The 26,504-nt window shown below is 37.7% G+C and overlaps 1 protein-coding gene and 1 long non-coding RNA gene across 5 annotated transcripts in view; one reads left to right on the forward strand and one right to left on the reverse strand.

The window, feature by feature from the left end:
• Positions 1 to 26,504, forward strand: part of LOC129431233 (B-cell receptor CD22-like) — a 201,965-nt gene that overhangs the window by 32,906 nt on the left and 142,555 nt on the right. For 2 of the 3 annotated variants that reach the window (XM_073874936.1, XM_073874935.1), the window contains exons 9-12: positions 8,996 to 9,259; positions 10,055 to 10,321; positions 11,005 to 11,106; positions 11,291 to 11,347. In XM_073874936.1, the coding sequence (XP_073731037.1) occupies positions 8,996 to 9,259; positions 10,055 to 10,321; positions 11,005 to 11,106; positions 11,291 to 11,347 (690 nt within the window). Of the gene's footprint in view, positions 1 to 8,995; positions 9,260 to 10,054; positions 10,322 to 11,004; positions 11,107 to 11,290; positions 11,348 to 11,596; positions 11,648 to 13,464; positions 13,534 to 13,618; positions 13,669 to 14,110; positions 14,291 to 26,504 lie in introns of those variants that run through there. The other variant, XM_055189015.2, reaches the window with a different exon arrangement.
• Positions 1,604 to 6,992, reverse strand: LOC129431974 (uncharacterized). 2 transcript variants are annotated; one of them, XR_012372860.1, is made up of 6 exons: positions 6,612 to 6,992; positions 3,707 to 3,786; positions 3,576 to 3,623; positions 3,317 to 3,488; positions 3,004 to 3,226; positions 1,604 to 2,912 (listed from the first exon to the last, which is right to left on the reverse strand). It is a non-coding gene; the product is annotated as an uncharacterized lncRNA (long non-coding RNA). The 2 variants fall into 2 exon arrangements; XR_012372859.1 differs by having other exon boundaries at positions 1,604 to 3,226.

The following is a 26,504-nucleotide window of genomic DNA, read 5'->3' on the forward strand; positions in this document are numbered from 1 at the left end:
AAGTACATTTTAGAACAAATATAGAAAAGCAATAGGCAACTTGTATTTTGAATTAGGCATTGAATTGGGTTGTGTTTTAGATGCAAAAAAAGGGGGTGTTTGTAGTCTCAACTCCTCAACAAAGATTTTAGACTTCCTGCTTTCAATGATGCAAAATGATGATTTTTACATCATTTAAAGAAGGAGGTGCAAAACTGAAATCTGTATTTCTCCTGTCTCTGCGGAAACTGAGGAAATGATGCATGACCATTCAAAAACATGACTGGGGTTCTAATGATAAAAAGCTTAATGGAAATGGGTGAAGTGTCCCTTTAAGCCTTTTAACTTTAAAATAAATGTTGTTTATATTTACTGCCAAACTGTAATTCGTTGTTATTTCAGGATGCTTCAATATTTATCACTTGTTTTTAATTAAAACGGATACAGTGGGAGTTATTTCACTGATTATAGTATAAATATTATTAATAAAAATGGTCCTTATTCTTTTACTGTGTGTTATAGTTACAAAAACCTTTGTAAACCATTATCATGTTTATTTTTAGCTAACATACAGGCTTGTATTTGAATGTAGTCAACGAAAATGTTATTAATTTTAATTATCTAACGAGAAACGTCGCAAACTAGACTGAAGTAGATATCAGGAAACTATAAATGAGACGCATAAACAATGCTGTAAGGGGCATGCCGTAGTTAGGACTCACGTGTCATGGCAAAATGAAGTTATGATTCAACTCTTTAAAATCCGGGATTTACATGCAGTTCAACATTCACAACGAGAAATGTCAGCAAACTGGACTGAAGCAGATATCAGGTGAGTTAGCTCGTCACTTACCACTCTGCAAGCGGAGACCATTCAGCAGCATATAAGAATATCACCTCATGTGCTCATATGAGCTTATAATAAACAAAAATGTGACCAGTCACGGAAAGTAGGGACACAAGTCGGATCTGGGGAATTTTGAGTTATTCACAGATTCTGAAAGTGCAGTTTCTGAGCTTTCCAACGATGTGTAACAAATGGAAATCTGACACGATTTGGAGAAGTTGTGGCCATTTGAATGTCATTAATGACATTATTTTAATTTTTGGGCGAACTATACCTATTAAGTAGCCACGCTGTTCCCTTTGGGGGTGGGGGCAAAAACAAATGCCGCTTATCCAGGGGCCTATTGCACAAAACTAGGATAAGGGATTAAGCCGGGATATCTTCGTGATCCTGGCTCAACTGATCCGTGATCCGGTTGCACTAAAGCTGGATAGGGGGCAGGAGGATATGTTATGGTATAAATTACCATGGAGATCTATTCTGTGGAGCTAGCCTGCTCCGGACCAGGCTAAATTCCAGGATCTATCTAATCTCATCCCTTTTGTCAGTCAGCAGTCACCACAAACGGAAACCAATAGTTATTTCACTGCCCAATATACATTGTTATCAAATATAACTACACACACTGTCATTTTTAAATGTGATAATTAATTTTAATAATTTTGGATAAATTATGATTTTAGATGATGTTGCTATTATTAGATAATTTACAGTTTCCCAAAGACTATAAGGCTATATATGAAATGATAGACCATTAGGGCCACAGAGGGAAAAAAAACAGAGAGAATGAAGTCGTAATATTGTAACTTCTTGTTTTAGAGGAGGACAGTTGTTACAATAACAGTTGTGGGGCATTTCGTGGAATTGTACTTTAGTATGGTTTCAGAAACAAGGACATACTTAATCTTTTGGCACATCAGCATCGAATTGTTATAAGTATCAGGACTGTAAAAACAATATGCATCTTTCCACAGAAAGAACCAGCCTCAAATGTATGATTTTCTCCTTTCCTCGGTGTGGCCCTTATACTCTGTCATATAAAATACACATTCCATATAAATATAAAAGCACAAAGTGTAACATTATGTACATTTATTGAATAAGGACAAAACAAAGCAGGTAAACCATCAGCTCCTTTTGAAACTGAAGTCACACAGTGACTCTACAAGATGGAAAGCAAAGAATCAAAGCATATTATACAACCAAAGGATAAATACATATTCAAAGGTCTGTATATAACACACCCTACATGTCTGCACACTGAAATAAATGCAGGACAAATCCATACACACACTAACTGAACAGACAAATTAATGGATGCAGTAGCCTCCCTGCAAGCTTGTATTACAAACAGTATACAGCACAAACATCAAAAGAGGCCAAATAAAAAAATTTATAATTGAAAGCACACATACTAACTAAAATAATTCAACACATATTGGTCCCTCAGCAGCCGACCACTGTTGTCATCAGGGAAGATTTCCGAATTGTCCCAGTCCATGGCCCTCTCCTTCCTCAGGCAGGCCACATTGTGGAGGACACCACGAGCCACAGTATTGTCACATGCCCTCACATGGCTGACCCTTAATTTGTGAAAGCAGTGAGAGTGTGCCTTCAGGAGGCCAAAGGTCATTTCAACTCTGGTCCTGGCATGGGCATATTTGTAGGCCTGCTGTGCTTCCTGGGGGTCTGTGAAAGGTGTCAGGAAAAAAGGCTGGCAGCCATACCCCCTGTCTCCCAGCAATACACCAGAGAATTCACCTGTCAACACAAAATCTCATCATTAATACCTCATAAACAGAGTGATATTCTTGACACAGCCATTATGTAAAAAGTGGTTATTAATAGGGGTGTGTGGCTCACCTTGTGAAAGGCGCTGAAAGATTTAAGAGGTCCGAAAGATTCTGGAGTCATGGACTGAGGCAGGCCATTTTGCCAGTGTTCAATGGAAAAGATCAAAAAGTTATGTTCACCTGAACATTAATGCTGTAAAAAGATTTCATATATACAAAATCTGCCTCATGGACACCTGAGGGGGCTTTTATCCTTATGTGTGTGCAGTCCAGTGCACCAATGACACTGGGTCCTGTAAAAGAAATTAGATTTTGTGATGGCTCCAAATGATGACTCCTCACCATTGTAGACTGAATAGTACTTTCACAAGTTTGACATGATACCTTATGCCTTTTGGAATCCAGAGAGATGGTCTCCTCATCATCATCGCCGTTATGCGCTGATGAAATGGGGCCTTAAACCCTATCAAATTTAATCGGATTCATATTGAAGCTAGTAGACAAGACGTGCCAGGCCTATAGTATGCCTTTGATGGAGTACTCACTGGATCAGCATCGTCTGGTGCTCGTGCTGGTGGCTTTAATAGAAACACAGTGCTGCCAGACACTGCAAGGCAATAGGCAAACCAAAGTCAGACAGTCCAAATAGATTCAATATGAATGTGATTGTGTCCCATGTAGAGATGGAAGAACATACCTTGTATGAAGCGGGTGGCATCTTGGGAGGGACCTATGCTTGTCTCTTTTCCTCCAGGGATCCCCTCCAACAGGCCTGCCTTTATTTAGCTCCAAAGCTGGCCTCTGCTGGGGTGAGGTCAGCTTTTGGTGACCCACCACCCGTGCCTTGTCTCTGGGTATTCTTTTCACTGCTAAAACAGTGCAGACAATGTGTAAGCAGGCACCTTCTGGGTACAATCTATGCTTGTGCATTATTAAGTATTAGTCAGGGCCCTTACCATTCTGCAGAATGTTCTTGTATTTGATTTTGACCTGTCATATTTAATCTACATCACACACACACAAAAAGAGAGACTTTCTTTATCACACAAGAACATTCAATGGAGTCACACTGCAAAAAATGACTTACTTTGTATTTTTGTCTTGTTTTCAGTAAAAATATCAAAAAATTCTTAAATTAAGATGCATTTTCTTGATGAGCAACATGACCTAGGAAAATAAGGAAAAAAAATAGCCAATGGAATATGAACATTTGTTTTAAATTAAGTGTTTATAAAAAAGTATATTTCAAGAAAACTTTTAATACATCTTAATTTAAGAATTTCTTGATATTTTAACTGAAAGCAAGACAAACACACGAAGAAAGTCATTTTTTTGCAGTGCAATGAGCAAGTGACCTTGGGTCCTTTGAAAGGCGCTTTATAAATTAAATTGATTATTATTAATAGCTCATCTATTTATTCAATTAAATTTTTATTTATTTTTATAAAGCGCTTTTCACAATTGTTTCATTGTTTCAAAGCAGCTTTACATTAATAAAAGCAGAAAAAAAGTCAACGGTGGACAACATAAGAAGCAGAGCTTTCATAATAATTTATTGAAACCTTATCCAGTGTGATGGAGTTACTTTACACAATTTCACTCATATTTGCAGTCCATTTCAATAAAAAAATTAACTGTTTCATAATCAGAGTACAATTGCTTTTTTGGAGATGTGAAGTAAATATTTTAAAGACACACCATGCAGTTATTTTACCTTAATATAACAGCTTCAAAGTCATTTCGATGGTAAACGACGTCATAGTATGGCGAATCATCCCCCTGTTGAAGCTCGGGAAGGACGCCGCTGCTAGTGATGGGCGGATCGATCCTAAAGTATCGATATTTCCGATCCTGCCTTGGTATCAAAAGGATCGATTCTCAAGTTCAAGTATCGATTCTATTTGTTTGTTTGTTTTTTAACACGTGATTTTAGAATTTTAAGTAATAGTTGGACGCCATTTTGTATATAAATACACTTAAATCGTAACGTCAGTGGGAACTATATCTTCTTCCGCTGTATCACCGCGTTCGCTCATTCAGTCCCATCTCCTTCCGCTGCGTTCATTCGCTCAGTCACTACCACCAGCACACTCAGTCAGTGCAAGCAGGTTTAAAAAATGGGTTTAAGTGCATTGTTGCGGTCAGTTAGTAATGCAAAGCCTTGTTTGACATTCAACAACAAAAAAACATACACCATTTTGGTAATACCACAAATATGACAAAGCATCAACAAGCAAAATACCTTACTAGCACGACGAAGTGGAGCCTCACAGTCACAGTCATCCCTGGTTTGATTTTCAGTGCATTTGAGTATACTGACATTTATCAGGGTTTAATTTTTTATTCAAAAGCAGTAGATTTTATCAGTATAAAAAAAAGGCTCAAGAGGAAAATGTTAATGTCAGCATTTAATTGTTTTATCTCCAAAACGTATAAAGGGAAGAAATCTTGTAATAATGTTCAGTGCAAAAAGTTGTCATGTCTATTTTATTTGATATTATTAATTATGGCTATCAAAAGACCCCATAAAATCACTTTAATAAACTTTAACACATAGATAAAAAAATTTTATAGAAGTATCGGAATCGGTATTGGTATCGGTGATACTTGTCTTAAAAGTACTTGGTATCGGATCGACAAGAAAATAACTGGTATCGCCCATCACTAGCCGCTGCCAGAACCAGCAATGCAAGCTTGAGAGAACCGCCCCTGACAAATCTCGCGAGAATCACGACTTGCTTTACGGCAACGACGTCACACACGTTAGGCTTGTTCGACTTCGTGCAGCGCTGCGAGAACCGGCAGTCGGATGACGCAAAAGTACCGCGAGACTGATCCGAGACGGCACTTTGACGTCATCCGGCTGTCGGTTCCTGCGGCGCTGCGTGAAGTCGAACAGGCCTGTAACAACAACTGCACGCGCGCATTTGAGACGTGATGCTCGATGAGGGAAACAGCTGGCTTGTCAACCGCCAATAAACAGTACAAGAAGAAGAAGAAGAAGAGGGAACAGCTAAGAAAACCCGTTCGGAAGAGAGTAGAAAGCGAAAAAGAGAATCTGACCGAGTTAGGAACCGGACAAGAGTCCCACTCGGTCAGGTTTTTACTCGTTGGCGTGAGCTAATAGACAGCCCTGGATGCAAAAGGGATGCTGATCTGGCGATCTTGTTGATGGACAAGTAAGTACATCTCTTATTTGTAAATTTGTTTGCGGTCTATGTTGTATGTGGTTGCGCTTGCTTGTAGTGTGTATTTTTTTTACTAAGCTGTTCATTCATCCAGTGTTGATAATTAGACCAGTAAAATAACTTCAACAAGGGTCTAGCTAGCTTACGATCATAAGAGAATTTAGCAGACCTGCTAAAAAACACTCTTTTCTCTTACATGTTTTTTTTTTTGGCCATCTAAACTCAAGTGTTGTGTTGTGATGTGTACGTAGTCATTTGTCTAATTTCGATTTCTTATGGCCAACGAATAACGGCCAATGTTATGAAATAATGCAACGTATACAATTAACTTTGTCAATGCATTTTGTAATGTTTACATTACAATTAAAAAACAAATACAATTATACAGTAGACATAACGTTAGACTATAGACTGTTTACTTGTGATTAAGCTGCAATCTTGTAAAAACGTAATAAGCCAGCAAACGCGGTAGGCTACTTTATTATTATATGCCTACTCTACACTTGGCATAAACTTCTTATTATCCTATTACCATCATCTGTAGTTTAGTAGACATGCAGTAGCCTAATATTTGTATGAAATTGTGAAACATTCCCTGGTCATTATCTTCGGAGTCCATCTCACGCCCAACACTATCCTTACAGGTACGTACAGAGTGGGCGTGCGAAATTACGACAGTTGCAAGTTTTCCCCAGTGACTCTAGGGGTCGCTGTTTGACAAAAACGTCAAACTGCATGGAATGCCTTTAATTGTAATTATGATGTTTCAGCGGAGCGGTGAGTGTGTAATTGTGCACTACTTACGCATTCAGGCGGTCTGCAATACTTTGCCACGGTTTTTCTCTTTGCTTTATCACTGTGGCGGTGTTGCCTTTCTTCTTAATTATGTCTTTTACCTCCTCATATGGATTTGCGCCTCTGACGGGGAAAAGAACGCCGCTAGTTGCCATGGTGAACCGTTGAATCTGTGATCGGTGGCGGGGTCTAGTTGAGTGAGCCGTGAGCGCGCACCTATCCAGGATTGGTTTCACCTGGCTTGATGAATCCGTGTCTGATCATCCTGGCTTGGTCTTTGTGCAACCAATTAAGCCTGGACGCACTTGTTTTGGCTTCATTGAGCTCAGCTCAGTCATTTAGCCTGGATGTCTTAATTCTACTTTTGTGCAACAGGCCCCAGTATGTAAATACACACAGACAATGACGCCCCCCCCACGCTAGAATCTCCGGAAAAACAAGCCAATTTCGACCGCAAAATGTAGGCTTTTAAATATACAAAAACTGCTATCTCAAACATGGAGAGGCTTCTTTGTGATCTCAACTAACAGATTCTGCAAAAAACGAAAATCACAAATTTGGAGAAAAAAAACTTTTTTTCTCATTATCTCGAAAGTTGTGCTGCTGACTTGTGTCACTGGTTTCCGTGACGGGTCACAAATGTCCGTGTGTCATCACATCAAGATATATCGTTCAGCTCCTCAAAACGGAGGTTTTAAATGCACATGAACAATCACGATGACAAATGTCTGCAAACTGGATTAAAGCAAAGATCAGGGAGCTTTTCAAATATCCACATATCTGAAGCTGTGATCATTCACCAGCATAGAACGACGAGTCACACGCTCCAAAAATGCACGCAAGTGGTTTCTGGAGAGAGAAATAATATCTAATGGGCAAAACTTTAGACACTGCGGAGAAGAAAGTGCAGGACTTTAAACAGTGGCGTGTCTTTGCAGGACCTTATCTGCGTGAAGACACACACAGATTCTGAAAAATCATTGGCAGTGTGAATGAACAAAAAAATAGAACAATCCCGGAAGAATCAGGGGTGCATTTTCCGTGTATTTTCCGGAATGTCTGTGGAAAAAGGGCTATAGATGTGTGGATGAAAACGCATTTAGTGTGTTGTCCCTAACCTAACACTGATGTGTTGTTTTTAACACATCCATTCTAAGAGTGTGAATGACAGTTCACACAAAGTCAAAAGCTTAAAGTGACAGACAGGCACTATAAATAGGTCAATAAGCAAGCTGTATGTAGTTTTTTATTGATCTAAAGTTTTTGGTTATTGTTGGCATCTGTGTAAGAACAATGGTACTCAAAGTTTGAGACTACAGTAAATGAACCAACTTATATTGCTAGTGCTACACATTTTGTGTGTCTTTTACATTTAACACATCATCATCATTTTATTAGCATGTAAGAGAGCTGAACTGGGTGTGCCATATTATGGGGCTTTTTCATTGCATAGTACCCCACGGTTGATTTGGGTCAGGTCGGGTCAGCTCACCTCACTTTGGCTTCGTTAGCATTTCCATCAAGTTTAGTAACACTTCGGTGTGGGAGGGATTATAGGCGTTTATCACTACCTCTGTCTCTGTCACTAGCAGTGTCATGTGGTTCATTTTCAACCTGTTCCTTTCATCCCGACAGGAACTCCTGACATTTAAACCTGATTTACTTTTATTTTGAAAAACTCTGAGAAATTAAATTTCAGGATGTGTTAGAGCACTAAATAACATGTAGATTGATCAGTACTGGAACACATGAAACAAGAAACAAAACGCGTTTAAAAATTACCACTTTTTGTGGTTGAAAACAGCTTTCTGGATCTATACGCGCAAAATGGTGATAAAATAACGCAATATTTGTCAGCTCTGTCAAGAATTGCTTTGTTACTTTCATCCCGTGACAACTTTTGGAGACGACATGCGTGCATGCTAATTAGGTTATCCATGATAACGAAAACAATAATGGCGGCCTACAAGACTGTGTTTGTGCTGTTCAAGAGTTTATTAACGTTTCTTCAACAAAGTTTACAAAATTTTACCACTTTCTAGTCCAGGGTCACTTGTGGTAGAAAACTCATTGCCCATCTAAACAAAACTGCTCAATGCTTTTGCTGTCTTGATTGTTTTACTGCTTTGTAGAAGAATGCGAACAGGAGTGTAGTGCTTCTTTACAAAGCATCAACGCCATCTGCTGGCCTGATATGCGTAATACAGCTTTTTTAGTGATGGATTTCTTGATGATGTTGTTGTGTGGATGTGAAATTTTAAAAGGAAAAGAAAAAAACAAAACGTTTCTGTTTTTTTCTACATTGTTGTTGTGTAAATGAAGCCTTAGCCTCAGACTATCAAGAATAGGCAGTTAATGTTTGAGGATTTTAACCATACAACTGTTGTTTGCAGATTACACGCCTAAACCAACCTTACGACCAGAGCCATCATTTGAGTTTTTCTACACTGGTGAACAAGTCCAGCTTACTTGTGACATGCCAGGTGACGCATGGGAATATTATTGGTACCAAGACTCAAAGACAACAACAACTTCTACTGCAAATAAAAAATATATTATTAATTCAGCATCTCTCCATGACACTGGTGAATATCACTGCGAAGCAAAGAGACGTCACTTCACAATCCAAAGTGAGAGGAAAAAAGTGCAAGTTAAAGGTAAGTGAACATACAAAAGACTTCTGGTAACTTCAGTTTTAATGCAGAATACAACATCATGACAGACCATTCACTGGGTTTAAAGTTGTCACAAAAAAGTGTGTCATTTGTATAGAGTGAATTTTGTGTCATGTTGCAAACAGACTCAATCTGCTTTGTAAAGGGAAAACTTGACTAACAAACAAACAGAAATGTTTTGCAAATTCAAAAGGCAATTTGAGAGAAAATGGTGATGATAACCTCTGTAAGTTGAATTCAATGTTTTGACATACAGAATTTGTTTACTATTAACAGACATTTATTATTATTAACACTTTCAATAAATTTAATAAGACCAACAGGATGAAGACCAACAAATGAAATGTGTCTTTATTCAGTTGCTGGCACTGGCAGGGGTGCAAGGTAAAGGTAAAATTCAGGGATTTTAGGGAGACTAGTTTAAATGCCATGCAAAGCTCAACATTATTATTCATGACCCGTTCAAATAAGGTAATAATAGACCATTTCATTCTGAAGGTAAATCCTAGGGTTGTAAATGGACATGCAATATACCACATACCTTCTATGTAGGTATCAAAACAGATTATTTCAATGCATTCTTTGTAACCTTTAAATGTCATTTTTCAGTTTATTTATTTTTGCTTTTCCAGTTTATTCCTTTAATTCAAATTATTGGCAGAAGCGGCACATAACTGAAACACACTCGCCTTAAACAATAACAAAACAAAACCCTTGTCTTGCTTTGTAAAACACTTATTAGAACAAATATAAAATAATAGATTTTTTTGTTTTAAGCTCTTTCAGCAACTTCTCTGAACCTGGTCACTGAATTGAGTGACATTATCGCTGGAAATATCCTGACACTGAATTGTAAGGTTTTGGATGATAAAACATGGAACTACACCTGGTTTGAGAACAATCAGGAGCTGAATGAATCTTCAAGTACATTAAAGGTCACATCAACTGAAGAAACGATTAAAAATGAATTTAAATGCAGAGGAAAAAGGACAGAACGACCGCTGCAGTCCTCTTGGAGTGAGGGGTTCATGGCAAATAATATTTGTAAGTAATATTTTGAAGAGTTTCGTTGCAAAACGAGATAACCACCGTTTTTTAAATTGTTCAGAAATCTTGTTTTTTGGTTGTGCATTCCAATTAATTTCAATGCATCTGTAGTTGGTTTGTTTTCATTTAAAACTTAATAACTTAAAAAATACAGCTAAGTAGCACAATAAAAAAAAATAATAACATTAAAACATAATAATAAACATGTTTTGACAAAAATGTTAAAAAATGGATTTATCTCGTTTTGCAACGAAACTCTTCATTTGCATTATGTTATGTATAATCAGTATCATCAAATAATTTGACCATGAGCAACTGCGTAGACTAAGCTGGTAATTTATTATGGTCCTAGATGATCTGGTGGATTAATTAACTTGACTAGTTGTTTGGGCTAACAATTGCATTAAAAAGGTTTTTCAGAAATTGTACAGAAACAACAAACTGTCCCAGTTTTGCTGCTATTACAACCTTGAAAATAATACTGTGTACTAATACTATATTAATGTAACAATATATAAACAACAACAAAAAAAAAAGAAATAAAGAATCCATGATATAATATAAAGAGATATAATAAAAAGAATTTTTTTTTGTGAAATTAGTTTTCCCACAAAATTCCCTGTATCACTAAGAAGTTAGTACTCTACCTAACTAGTATTCATTTCTGTCCCTTGTTGCAGTGTTCAAAAGAAAAATACTGCTGGCCATTTCAGGCTGTTTTGTCTGCTGTATTGTCATTTTGATCATTGGATGCATCGTACTGAAGGTCACTCGTAAACCAGGTAAAAACAGAAATATATACATTATACATTGTGTGTGTCTGTGTAATAGTTGATGATAGTATAAACCAACTTGCTATTTTTACTTTATTACTAAAATGTCATTTATACATGTTGAACTTGTTTTTATTTTTGTGTGTTATTACACTGCATTATTACTAATGAAACATTTATATTTTATCTTTAGAAAAGAAAGAGCCAGTTCGTGATGACTTGTTTATCTCACTAGCAGATTCCAAGAACCGTAAGTCTGTCTGTGTGTATATGTGATTTAAGATTAAATCATCCTACATATAAAATAACCTTGTTATTTCCAGTATAGACTGAATAAAGTCAAAGATTGAAATCAATGCAAAATCACAAAGTAAAATTTAACTTTCATGCTCTTAATCTCATAATTAGCCTGGAGTTCACATATAGTCACATAAAAACATCTGCCTGAGTCTGTTAATTTTCCAAATTATCTTTACTTTGTATGGGTGTTTGATTACAGAAGCTACTTCACCCTTGACGGAGTACATGGACAGTAAACCATTAGAAAAAGGTACTTTCCTTTCACAAGATTTACTGACAACACAGTGCAATTTAATACACAGTAATAAAGTAATAATACAACAGTTCTTTCTGGTTCTAGAATCTGATTGGCTGATAGCCGTTATATATTCCACCAGTAACATTGACATATCATTGACGTGAATCACTTGAGCTGTACGGTTGTTTTATCTGTGACTGCAAAAAGCTGTGAACAGAGCGTCACACAATCACTTTAATCTGCACAAACGCTGCTTTAAATACTTTCTGGTCTCGTACACACTGCAAATTTTCGGGAGTGACAACCGCATTAATGCGGGAGTGAATCCCCTAAATGTTCGTTTCATGTCTGTACGGAACAAGACTCACTCCCGAAAATGTGATGATTTACACAGAAATAACCATAACAACATTCTGCCGTCTCGCGTGCTTATCAATCACAGCTTTGACCAAAATAATAACAGCATCGTGTTTTGCAATAAACCTCCGTCTTGGCGTTGTGTATTTTACACCTCTTTTGTGAGGCTGCTTCACAGCACGGAGCGCACTTGCAGTGCAGTGTTGCCAGGTCCTCGTCTTTTTTGTACGTAAATACCGTTTTGGCGCTTAACAGTTTATGGCTTTTGGCTCATGAAGCGATCAAGTTTTTTGTGTTAATAAAGTGTGGTGCCGTTCCCAATATTTTGATCTTTGAGGTAAAGCATTTAGATTTATTTCGGTTTATTATTGGATTTTTCTTGTTCGCTGTTTTTTTAGTGCAAGATCTGGCAACAATAGTCAGCAAACGCTTGTGCCTCTGTCATTTTCTGAATCGCGCATACAGAAGACTTTTTCCTCTTTTAAGCATTCATTTTTTCAGAAGAGAGACCTGTCCTGTTTATGATGAACGTTTAAACACTTTATTAACTACTAGTTGTTCAGTTCGGTTATGTACACACTGTGCAGAGTTTTTGTAAATTCGGTTGTCACTACCTGCATTTTGCGGGAGTTAATTCGGTTGCAAAAGGTTGTGAGTCCCGTAAATTACTGAACTGTGTGTGTACAGAACAGGATTAAGCATTAAAAGGTAAAGTGACAACCGAATTAATATGCAGTGTGTATGTGACCTCTGTGTTTTCTAGCTCCCTATAGGTCAGGAATCGAGTGAAGTGATTCACTTCAAAGATTAGATGTCTTGATGTATAAACTTTTAGGGAGTTGCGTCATTGTGTCTCATAACGTGGACAATTAATTCACTTGGCGAATAGAGCAATGAAAACTATTTTTTTTCTTTACCTGGAGCGTTTGTTTACACGCGTTCCCTTCCTTGAAAAGGCGCACACTGTTTGGAATTAATGTTAACCCTGCTAGTATATTGTGTAGTATAAAGATGATATAGAGCTTTATCACACTCCTACTCAAGGGATATTGTTTTAGTAATAAGGGTTTAATATCACAAATCCTATACTCTAATTCAAACTTTACTGATTTGCTAAATCATGTTGTTAAGGGATAGTTCACCCAAAAATATAAATTCTGTCATCATTTACTCACTCTCATGTTGTTACCAACCTGTATAAATGTATTAAAGTCTTTGTTCTGATGAACACAAATAAAGATATTTTGATCTATGTTTGTAACCAAACCATTATTGAGCTCCATTGACATCCGTCGCAGGATTTTCTCCTATTATGGAAGTCAATGGTGCTTCTGTTTCCTGTTTGATTTCAAATATCTTCCTTTGTGGTCAGCAGAACAAAGACACTGATACAGGTTTGAAACAACATGAGGGTAAGTAAATGAAGACAAAATTATCTTTTTATTTTTTTGAATGAATTTATGATCTTTCAGAATCCGAGGAAAAAGAAGAATTGCAGCTGGATCGTATTTCAGTCACTCATGTTGATGGTGTGATAATGGGTGAGTTAAAGGCAAGATTATAATAATTTTCAGCATTAATCCATTGATGTCAATTGAACATTTGCCTTTTTTTAATATTTTAAAGGTGAAGATTCACCATCAGCAGAAAATAATGGCCTAACATCTTTTAAATAGGTACAATTTTATGTCATTTTGTGTCCGAGGATTTTAAATGTAATGCGTTGTGTGTCCATTTTCCTGTTCACACCTGATATTATGATGCGTGTTGGTCAATCAGATCACTAGTGGACGAGAGAGACACATTCATGTTTAGAGCAGCCGCTTTAGTTTGATCAATTATAGTTAAAAGACAGTTCTGGACACTGTGGTATGCGGATGAGGCTAGAAGTCAGGACCGATGTAAAAACATTGTGCTCGGTACATCGCATTATATCAATCATGGTTGGATCAATAGGTGCATGTGATCGAATGTGTTTAAATAGCCACAAAAGACTACCTCAAAACCAATATTTATCTGATCGATCGTGATCTGATCGACCAAACACATCTTAATAGCAGGTGCAAACAGCCTCTATGAGTATGTCCGTATTATAATGTCACTGTGTCTATTTTACAGCAAACCAAAGCATTTTGTCAACAATCAACATCAAGATGAAGCTTTGCTCTTTTCTACTAAAGCAGTTAAAGTAGCACATGCATTTTTAATAAAATCGCATTATGTATTACAGCATAGCACTTTGTCTAAAAGCAATTGCACTTTTATATACACAAGTGCTGAATAAATGCTTTTGTTTAAGACTGGACATTTTTTATATTAACTGCAGTGTTATTTACCAATCGAGCACAAAACAACGAAATTTAAAAAGCAAACATAAGTTCACAACACTACGAAATAAAGCCACAACATAACGGAAATGCTCCCGGCCACTAGGGGGCGCAAATCCACAAGAGACATGTTCTCACAGACGGAACATGATCCCACACGAAACGCTGCCTCGGCATGATTCAAGCCCAAGCACGAGACACAGCGATCGTGACCGTCACGAGGGTTAATGTATTTGCCGCATCCAGATGTAGCACACAGCCGGAATGACATCTTTAAAAAGACGCACCCGACCGTAACACGAGAACGGCTGTCTTTATAAAGACACAAGTTCAAACTCGTGCAGCTCTTTTAGGGAAATCACTCTTTAGATATCAGTGCGAGTTGATGAAGCACCCAGGGAAGATGCCACACACACTCTCAAAAAAAGAAAAGAAAGAGGTGGAATCAGCCGCGGTCTCAGCTGTGGTGCTGTAGCCCAACCAACTTCAACACCAGAGTCCTCCAGAGCAGGATAGCTTCTCAGTAGCAAACAAGTGCCAGCTTTCGAAACAAAAAAGCTGATTTGATTAGTGCAAATATCTGCATCCCAAGTTCATTGGCATTTTAAATAGTTTCTCGAAGCAGATAGGTCAATGCGAAGCGGTTCCCAATTCTTCGGTCACAACGTGACGTCATAGTGACCGACTGAAATGGAACAGACGGACATCAGTGGTAATATGTACATATAGATTCATCGTTGGTCGAAATTATTGCTAGGGACAATTCAGTGTTTCCTAGATATTGGTTTGGACATAGCGTCCCTAGAGTCCCTATACCCAAATCAACGCCTTTGCATCCAGTGATCAAACGCTGAGTGCTGCTCCATTTTGCATATGTCTAACGTAAGCGGTTAGTACATTTATTATTAAAAAAAAATTAAAAATAAGAGATTTACAAAATTGTGAACATTATACTGCCATAGTGTGTGGCGAAACCGTTTGTTAACACTCTGGGGTCGACTGCGGCACGGGCGCCGCAAGCTCTTTATTTTTCATTCACTCCGCAAAGAGACTTAGATAACGCTGCTGATTTTGGACATACAGATATGATTTATACATCATTTAAAACGTTAAAGTGTCTAGTTTTTTTTCTGTCCACTCGAACGAATATATGTCATAGAAACAAAAGATAAATGTCTACATAATGCTTGGAATGTCAGCTTTTAACTCATTCACCGCCAGCCTTTTTGAGAAAAGTTGCCCAGCTGCATTTTTGTGATTTTAACAAAATTTTCACAAAATTCCTTGCAGGAAAAATTATTTTCTATAAATATATAAACATACAAATTATATCAAATTAAAGAACACACCCTCTGCTTTCAAACAAGCAATAAACAAACAAACAAACAAACAAAATGGGGAAAAAACGTTCCATTATATATTTACTTTTTCTACTTAATTTAACCACTGAAATATAGATATTTCTCTTCAAAAATACAACATTTTGAGCAAAAAGCTTTTTGTAAAGAAATTTCTGTTAGAGATCAGACTCAGAATGACTATCACACATAAAGAGAGTTAAAATAAAACGTTATATTTTTTTAACTTCCGTTTTTGATAAATTCGTTTTGGCGCCATCTGGTGGATAAAAGCGGTATCACACTTTCACTTTGAAATTTGTCCAGAAAGGCATACTTATTAGTTAAATATGAACTCATAAATGACGAGATAACTCGTCAATGGCGGTGAATGAGTTAAATGATGTAAGTGATATCGAAAACATATATTGTCATTCGGTGTAAACTGTATGAGAAGAAGGAAAAGTACCGTCTCTCTCTTATTACCTGATTATCTGTAATGAGATGAGATCGCCACACCCCCGCGCCATTGAAGTGAACGAGCAGAAACATCCATATGCATAACTCGTGCCTCCTGCAGTCAATGGATACGCAATTCACAATCCAGTCTCTCTATTTCTTGTTGTTTCATCCGAGTGCACCAAACATGACATCTAAATCCTTATTTACTTGCGTATGTGTGTCAGTATCTCCAGACGCGAGTGTTTTCTTTGTTCTTCCGTCAAACATTTCACGCGAGGGGAACACATATAAACAAACACACGAGTCAGGAAACTCGACGCGGATTTTGGTATTCTTATAAAATACGCGATTGCAAACAATACAATACTTATTTAGTTGCATCTAAGCGCATATCTCCGCACAGCAAGTTCATTAAACACAGGATCACTCGCATGTGCACACATACTGCTTTCATGATCAACGCGTGAGGGAGTAATGGTGGCAGCTGTAAACAAACATTGATAAGTTTATCACGCTTGTCCCTTGTTTTGTTGCTACTATAATAATTACAAAAACTCAAATAAGAGTCCAGACAACGATAGGCAGTTTTTATTTTGAGTTGTTTACTGCACAAAAGTAAAATTTTCGCTGGCCAACCAAACACTAACCCTGTGTTCATTTTTACGATGGCCAAAACAGTACCTTTACTATGATTACTATGGTTTTTAAAGGTATCATTGTGAAATTAATAGAAAATATTTCTATATATACACAAATTATATATATAATTTTAGTTATAAATTCCCAAGTAAACCTTATCATGGTTTTACTACAGAGAAAGTTACGTTCCTGTTGAACATCCCCACAAGGCTCATTATGTGGCTCGTTATTCAACTCTTTTGTTCCTCAGCTGTCAATCACTGATTATTCAGGAGCTTTCCCGCCTCCACGCATACAGCCTTTCCCAGGAAAAAGTGTCTTAGAAATTGTAAATCAATATATTGCTTTATGTGAACGAGTAGGCCGAATGATTTTCACATCATTTTGAAGAAAAAACTCTAGACTACTAGATCCTGTTTTGAAAAGTCTTGGGAAAACATGTTTAGAATGAGTTTTGTGGACTTGTATCAGTGACTTAAAAATGTAGCTTTTTCAAAAACCACGCATAAACATTTTTCTCTCAAAAATACAAACATGTACATACATGTTGAACATATAATATTGTAGCCCAGTTTGTGCTGAATGCAGTGTTATGAGAATTTTGCCATTTATATGTTTTAAGCAACTGAAAAAAGCACAAATGTCAAAACTTCCCCAGGGCCCTAAAAACCCCTTAGACCCCAGAGGGTTAAGGAACATATTGAAATCATGTTGGATGTTGGTATCATTGACACTCTCTTATTCTGCCTGGGTTTTACCAGTTGTTTTAGTCCCAAAAAAGGATGGAAGTCTTAGATTCTGTGTGGACTATAGGAAAGTCAATGCCCTCACGGAGAGCGACGCCTATCCTTTACCAGACATTACTGAGATTTTGGAATCGCTTGCTGGAGCAGCTATTTTTTCAACCTTGGATTTGAACTGTGGGTATTGGCAGGTTCCAATGGACTTTGAGAGTAGACTGATGACTGCCTTTGTTACTTCTGGTGGATTATATCATTTTAAAGTGATGCCTTTTGGTTTGAAAAATGCACCAGCCACCTTTCAAAGACTCATGGAGCTTGTTCTCAGAGAGTTGATTGGGGTTATGTGTTTTGTCTACATCGACGATATTATTGTCTACCCCCCAACCATGAATCAACACCTTTTTCACCTCCAGATCATTCTGCAGAAGCTAGAGGTGGCTGGATTAACACTGAACTTAAAAAATTGTAAGTTTGGTTTACGTGAGATCACCTTTCTTGGGCATGTGGTGAACAAAGAAGGTATCACTGCAGATCCTGGTAAGGTAGAAGCTATTCGGGCTTACCCCGTTCCTGGTAACCTTAAAGAAGTCCAACGGTTCCTGGGACTCGCTGGTTGGTATCATCGTTTTGTGCCAAACTTTTCTAGGATTGCAGAACCACTCAATGCCTTGAAGAAGAAAGGTTGTGTGTTTCGATGGTCACCTCAGTGTCAGCAAGCTTTTGAGTACTTAAAGGAGTGTCTTACATCATCACCCATTTTGGGTCATCCTGATCTTCAACTACCTTTCACAGTCTACACTGATGCCAGTGACACAGGTTTGGGAGCAGTGTTGACCAGTGTTAATTTCGTTGACGAAGACGATGACGAAAAATATTCGTCAACGAACCTTTTTAAAAGTCAGATATGATGACGAAGACTGTAACAAAATATAACTGACACTTTAGTCAACAAATAAAAATAAGACGAAAATGTTAGGGAGGGAGGAATGGAGAAGAGATCCAATCAGAGCTACTCATTTTGTGGGACAAGTTGTGAAGAAATCCAATCAGAGTGAATCTTTGAGCGTAGGTTGATCTATGCAGAACAGGCAGCAGAGCATTTTAAAAACCCGCGGCAAAGTTCGTTTTCACAACAGGTTGTTTACATTATATTTAGTTGTACAGTCTTCGTTACGCTAACGTTTTGCGGTGCACCCGGTCCGAAGACATGTCTCATTAACAACAAAAATGCCAGAGCTAGCGTCTTATCTGGTCACACTTCAAATATAACAAGACGACAGCCTGTAAAGACGACTCATCCAGAAATACATGCGAAGGTAAGCATACACGCTAAGGTTATTTTATAAGATAAACCACCGTGTTTTCACTAAACTTGGACTAACATTGAAACTAAAGGAATACACATCTGAACTGTATTGATTGTATTGGGTTGTCTGAATTATTCAGTGTCTTCAAATTGAATGAAATGTGTAACGTTACTATTATAGTATATGTTGTGGTTTTACATGACTAGACAAAGTACGTGCGTAAGTGTGTGTGTGTGTCTCTGTCTGTGTGTCTGCGCGCGTGTGTATCTGTGTGTGCATGTCATTTAGGGAGAATGCATATCTTTTTCAGGGACCATGTATATTTTTTAGGTAGAGCGGGCTTATGCTTATTTTATGTGATATTATCTTTTGTGAAAAAGCCACGGTCAGTTATTTTTTACATTAAGAATAAAATAAAATACGTGTTTTCTATAACAACCATTAAATCTGTCTCTGTATTGCATATTCAAACTTTAATAGCATTCCATAACAGACTAAAAAACTTAAGACTAGACTAAGACTAAAACTCTTATGATATTTTGTCGACTAAAACTAGACTAAGACTAAAAGATTTCAGATGACTAAAATAAGACTAAAACTAAATGGTGTGTTATTCAAAAGACTAAGACTAAATCAGAATTTGCTGCCAAAATTAACACTGGTGTTGACTCAACGAAAAGAGCAAGGCATGGAAGAAGTGATCGCCTATGCATGTCGAACCTTGACTAAGGCTGAAGTCCATTATTCTGTGACAGAGAAAGAGTGCTTGGCGGTTGTGTGGGCACTTGACAAATGGCAGCATTACTTGGAACATTGATTGTTCACAGTGGTGACAGATCATTCCTCCTTGCAATGGGTAATGCACTCTTCCAAGACATCCAGTCGATTAATTCAATGGGCTCTTCGTCTGCAAAGGTTTGACTTTGTGGTTGAATACCGGAAGGGTAAATTGAATGTAGCTCCAGATGCTCTTTCAAGAATGCACCATTTACCAGAGCACACACCTGAGTGTAATATGTATACTAATTGAAAAGAAGAACCAGAATTTCCAATCACTCCTGAAAGAATCTGGGTTGAATAACATGGTGATCCTGAAGTCTCAAAAATGTTCTAAGCCTTGGCCAAGGATGAACTTCCAGAGAAGGAAAAATATGCAGTGGTAGAAGATAAGTTGTATTGCATCACCCAGTTGGCGGATGGACAAACTCAATACCCGCAAACTAATATGACAGAGAGGATAAATCGCACCTTAAAGTCCATGATATCTGCTTATGTGGGAGACAACCACAAGAGTTGGGATCTCTACTTACCAGAATTCCGTTTTGCGCTGAATACAGCAGTTCAGGAATCCATTGGAATTTCACCAGCTGAGCTTTATCTGGGCAGAAAACTTCACAGTCCAGTAGACAAACTGCTGCTTGGATCTAATCTTTTGCCATCTGGGTCCTCATATAATGTTGTCAATCATTTGACACATCTTTAAAGGAAGGCTAAAGAAAACTGTAAAAAGGCTCAAATAAGACAAATGAGGAGTTATAACAAGAACAGACGAGATGAAACATTTCAAGAGAAAGATTGTGTATGGGTCCGGAATTTTCCTCAGTCGAGTGCTCAACGCCATTTTAGTGCCAAGCTAGCACTGAAGTGGAAAGGGCCTTACCGTGTCTTTCAACAACTTGGACCTCTAAATTATAGAGTTGCACTAGAATCTACAGGAGAGGGTGTACGCAGTGTAAATGTGTGCAGTTTGAAACTCTGTTTTCCGACAGCAGACAAATTGGAGTTTCGTCAGCAACGAAGATTACATGAGATCTTTCAGGAGACCTCTGATGAGGACGATTTTCTGGGTTTTTGATGGAATACAACTATGAGTTGTTTTTTTCATGGGGGGGAGTGTGGCGAAACTGAAGCGCAACGCCACGCTCTACGAGTGTTTGTGACGGGCTATTTAAGTGACGCTCTTTCATGATGGCGGAAGTTGTGAGGGGCAGAAGCGAACTGCGGTGGTGGCAACGGAGCAATGGCGATGCACGAGTCTAGTTAAGGTGAAGTGAAAGTAAAGGCAACGGTGACCAGCAGCAATTAAAATGTGGATTTGGATCATTCTTACTGCACGTATATGTATCGACGGAGCACGAGTGAAGCAGAGAGTTCCCAGAGCTCACGGTTTCAGCTGTTTATAGCGGTATGTGCGTCGGATAGTGTTTGACTGTTCCAGTCCACGGAACTGTGAGTAAAGTTTCTGTTTGATACTCGCCTGTCTTTGGATACTGCAAGATATTGACTTGTTGACTCGGGTGCGATACCCGTTTCCCGGAAGCTCATAAGCTAACCTGTTCGTCACTCAGATCCCTCACATTTTAATAAACATTATGAAAGCAAGCACAACACTCTGATTGAAGCACACACTCAAGCGGAAGAGTGGTAAAGACTTGTATCCTGCCCGCACCCACATACACAATCACACTCACACACAATACCTTTTCTTTTCTTTTGAGATGGTGCATATTGCAAACATGGACATGTGTGATTTCAAATGTTATGGCACAATGCATATGCTTTAATGATGAAAATGTGCACCTTACTTGTGATGTTCTTTATAAATATCTTTTTTCTTTTTCTTTTGAGATGCTGCATATTGCAAATGTGGGCATGTGAGATTTAAATGCCATGAAAAGGGTGTTGATGATGATTAAATTTATGTTGTGTTCAAAATTGATGTATTTTTTCCTGATATTGAGAGTGTGTTCAAAGGGAAAACATTTACTGAGTCATTTTGACTCTTAACACTTTCTTGTTTGTTCATAATAACCATCAATCATCATATGTAACTGGTGAGTGGCGCTAATTTTTAAAGAACCCTTAATGACAAGACTTAAACTTGTCTGGTGCCCAACATTTATCCCCCGAGAAATATTTTAAGGGCCACCACCGTTACAAGTGTGAATAATATGTAATCATGCAATCCATAAAAAAGTAGTAGTCTGTTTATGAGTATTTTAAAATGTAGTTTAATCCAATTACAAGTACTTGATTTTTGGAATCTGATTACGTAATCCAGATTACATGTAATCCGTTACAACCCAGCTCTGAATATATATTCTATGTATGTATACACATTATGTTATAAATACATGACTATGAGTGAATCATGTAAATGTTGAATCTTATTAGGTTCTGATTACTGTAAAACACTGATATTTTAAAAACAGCATCAGTTAAAGGTACAAACATACTTTCGTAGTGTATAAACACATCAGAAGCATGTCTGTTATGTGCTAACTGGCTTCGTTGAGGGTATGTAAGTCCTTCTGAATGGATCCAGCAAGATTCATTTATATTAGTCGAGTAGAGAAATATTTCATTCAGATCTCTTTCAAACATAATGAAGTAAATTCCTTTTATATATGATCTATGTTGATTATAGTTTCATAACAAACACAACTTATCCTGTCCTACACTTCCAAAAAATCAGCTCACCAAGACTTAGTTATGTGTTAAAGTTTGGCGACCTCTAGATGTGTAAAAACTTTAATGTTGTGTTGCAATTGTGAACTTATTTTACGGTCCCTTATTATCTATAGTTTTTTCAATATATCATTCAAATACAGACACATTTGATAAATGACTTACAGTGCATTCAGGGTATACTTTTTTATCAGTATATGTGCTCTCCAGAATCAAACCTATGATGTTTACGTTGCTCACCACCTGAACTGCAGGAATGCCCAGTTATCACACAGATTAAACTCCACACTCTAAAAAAACAAACGGTGCTATATAGCACCAAGACTGTTGATTTGAATCGTGACCATGGAAGAGCCGTTTTTGGTGCCATGTGGCACCGGTGAAGCACCGGTGGAGCACCTGTGTGGAACCATATAGGTGCCATGTGGCACCACTATAGCACCACATTTGGTTCTACATGGCACTGTGTGGTTCTGCACAGGTGCTTCACTGGTGCTATATGGCACTAAAAACGGTTCTTCTATGATTACGAGCAAAGAACCACTTTTGGTGCTATATAGCACCGTTTGTTTTTAGAGTGCACCCTGCATTAAGGACGGTGAATGGTTCTGGTAGAGACACTAATTTAGTAAATGCTCCAATGGGTAATATTTGAAGGAAGTGACAAACCTATAGTCTACTACACATCATGTCACCTTACAATCCTTCAGTAACAAAATGCAAACTGATCACTAAGGCAATCTGAAATGTCCTTTAGAAACGTAATTGCAGACCTCTGTTTGTACACTTTGCACATTTAGCATGCCTTTTTTGTACGGTGTTGCGTGGTGGTCTCTTACGTCATGAAAGCTGTTTCCCCTCATGAGAACCTGTACATGAGACCATAGCAAACTATGAGAATCTACAGTAGCCACTCCCACTGAAAGAGGCTAGTGTGTCTGATAGTAGGTGTGTGTGTGCTAAAAACACTGTCAAGTCACATTTACAGCATTTGTGTAGTGCTTTCTTTTTTACAATGTTTATTGATTCAAAACAGCTTTACAAGAAAAAAATAAGAAAAATTAGACATACCTTTCCATCTTACATTGAAGAAATGGCCCTTAAAAGAAGAAAAATATGAAGTGTAAGTCTGACATTACATAAGGGATTTGCAATAATACCAATTGTAGCAACATCAAGTGCACCCCAGCACCAAACCTGCAACATTGAAACATTACAAGAAAAGCTATATTAACAGAATTTACAACACGCTTAGCAACCTCTGGCACATTAACATCATCACTCCTGTGAACTGAATTCAAAGTCAGTGAGAGGGGGAGTGATGACGTTACTGTGCGCCAGAGTCAAAGTTCTACAAACTAAGTGCTTTTCCTCCATACAATATAGTTCTAATTTTTTATCCGCTTAAAAAAATCGCCACGTTTTATTTTGTGCCACCATACTTACTCGTGTAACTACTCATGTAACAGTCTTTAAAGGAGTCACATGACCCAATTTCATGTTTTCCTTTGTTTTTAGATTGTTAAATGATGTCTGTGCACATAAAACATCTGTAAAGTTGCAAAAGTTTAAGTTTCAAATCCAAAGAGATCTTGTTAAAAGTGAAGCCTCATTCACGCCCACCTAAAACAGCTCATTCAAACACGCCCATGAAGTAATATGTCATACTGGTTTGAACATTTTCATAACACCGCCCTAATGTACATGCAAAGATAGAGTGTGTAACTATCAATCACGCTGTAGTATTGTTGTTTCCGCCATGTTGAGCAGATGCTGTTTCGTTGCAAAACTACTTTGTTTGGTCTTCCAATAGAGTAAACATTAAGAAACCAAGGGTTAGGTTTTATTTATAACACTGTTTCAGAACAGTACAGCTCAAATTTTTGATTTTGTACTGCATATTTTATAAAAGGACTATGTAGCTGAGATTATTTATTGTGCAAATGTAAATTTAATTGAAAATTTACTGTTCTGTTTTTTTCTGATAAAAAGATTAAACATACATTTTATGGTGTGTATGAACCGTAACCCAAAAACATTTCGCTTCAAATATGAGAAGACAACCTATAACTTGTTTATTGGAAGCTCTTTGGGAGATACATTTATAATTTATATTACATTAGTACTGTTACTGTTACTAATAAAATTATCTCTGGGGGCCCCAAAAGTATGTGGGCCAAAAGGAGTCGTCCTAACACCCTCCAGAGGCAGCGCCAACATAATCAGTTTAGGGGCAGTTGCTACACTCTAAGAAAGTATGTGCTAATATATATAATAGATATGTTTTTAACACATTATGTGTCATTTTGTGTTAATTTTGTGTTAAAATAAAACACACGTTTTGTTAAAAGTAACACAAAACGTGTTGTTCCAATAACAACACAGATGTATGTATTTTGAGGCAATGCATTTACTGTAGTGTGTTGTTTTTTGTGTACTTTCATTTCTAGACATCTGTGTGTAAGTCCAGAGCAGCCATGCCATTTAAACCATTTCTAGAAGCCACTGCTGTTCATTGCGTGTCACCATTGTTACTGATTCATGGGCGTTTCACAGACACTTGGCGGCTAGTGGCAGAATCACAGCGTGACTGCCGCTATTCTCGGCACCTGCATAAAAAAGAGCCATGCCCACGGAAACGTCAAGATTTTTGGGCACCATGTGCTTGACTGTTCACGCTTTGTGTTTTGCTGCTCTCCACATGTCTCTCCTATTGAAAATTAACTTGACACCCGCCTGAAAGGGTTGGAAACCTTTGTGGGCCGTGTTCAGCCGTATGTTTAACACCCCTGCACAAAGACAATGTACAGATGCAATATATTTAAACTGAGGCATTCTTGGTAATGGAGTTCCTCTTTCTCTTCTGTTCTAGATATTTATGATGGTGCTGGAAGATGAGCTGAATAATCGAGGCTCTACCCTGCTTCTGTTATTAGTTATTTTAATCAAATATAACAAACATTTCAAAATGACCTTCATGGTTAAAAGTTATTGAGTGCTTATAGGAGTTTGGTTAAATCATTTTATATTTATTGAATGTCATTTTACTTACCTGTACCTTTTTTTGGTTATCAAGAATAAACCAACTTTCTTATTACAATCATACATAATATTGCACAAAATGGTAAAGAAAACCAGTTATTTTTTGCTTTATAAAATGTATTTATCACTTCATAAAGGCCTGCACTGTGGGGAGGTTTTTAAATCTAAATGTAGCTGTTTTAAATAGACCACTTGTTAAAGAAAAAGTTCAGAATCCTTGCTGTTTTTAACATGACACGCACATTTGCTTGCATGTCTAATAAACTAAGCTGTTGTGGTACATTTCAGCTGACACTAACCAAAAGAACGATCCAAATGTACTTTGGGTCAAATGTACTTGGGTACGGTATGATTCAGTATTTGGGTCACAGATCTTTTCAAACTGCGTGACTATCTGGGGTAGCGTTTAGTCGCTGTGGTTTTCACACTGCATGATAGATCAGCGACAGGGGGTTTCACACTGGATGACTTTACCATAGTAAGAATTTCTGACAACTTTGTCCCGATCTGACACGAGAAGTGACCAGAGTTCTCACGTGAGACTGGGACATAACTCCTCTCCGAACTTCCAGCTGCCCTGTATGTTGCTCGCTCTAGGTCATCGTCAATGTTGTTATCTGTCAAAACACATTTCACACGGCATGATTTTCAATCACCAACAGCTCCAGATATCTAGCATGCCAGATATCTTGTGGGAGATTCTCTCAGATCGCGTCTTTGATAATTCACACTGTGTGATTGTCACTCGTGTGATTTGCCTGTTATTTCAGGCATTTGTCTGCGATTTCTCAAAAACTGTCCGCAAGTCAATATCAGGGCTAAAATCGTGCAGTCTGAACTTAGCATTGGTCTGTCCTCTCACTGGAGTGTTGCTGACTTAGCAACTGTTTCAAGATTTAGCAACTTTTCCAAAGATTGGCTCAAATCTGTTGACTTCTTGTATTAACGTTTGCTTCACATCATGTAAGAAAACAAGCCATAAGGTCAAAGCGCAGAGCTCAGACATAAAGGTCAAACATAGAGCTCAAGACTACAAAAAATTGAAGGACAATCAGAAGAACAATCATCACTGCAGCCCTCCAGCAATTCAAGCATCTCCTCAGTGCAAAACACATGGAAGACCGTTTGGAATTTGCACAAAAGCACTTGAAGTACTCCGTATCGTGCTGTGTTTTTAAGCAGCAGGG

Source organism: Misgurnus anguillicaudatus, chromosome 13 (genome assembly GCF_027580225.2).
Source record: "Misgurnus anguillicaudatus chromosome 13, ASM2758022v2, whole genome shotgun sequence".
Taxonomy (NCBI): domain Eukaryota; kingdom Metazoa; phylum Chordata; class Actinopteri; order Cypriniformes; family Cobitidae; genus Misgurnus; species Misgurnus anguillicaudatus.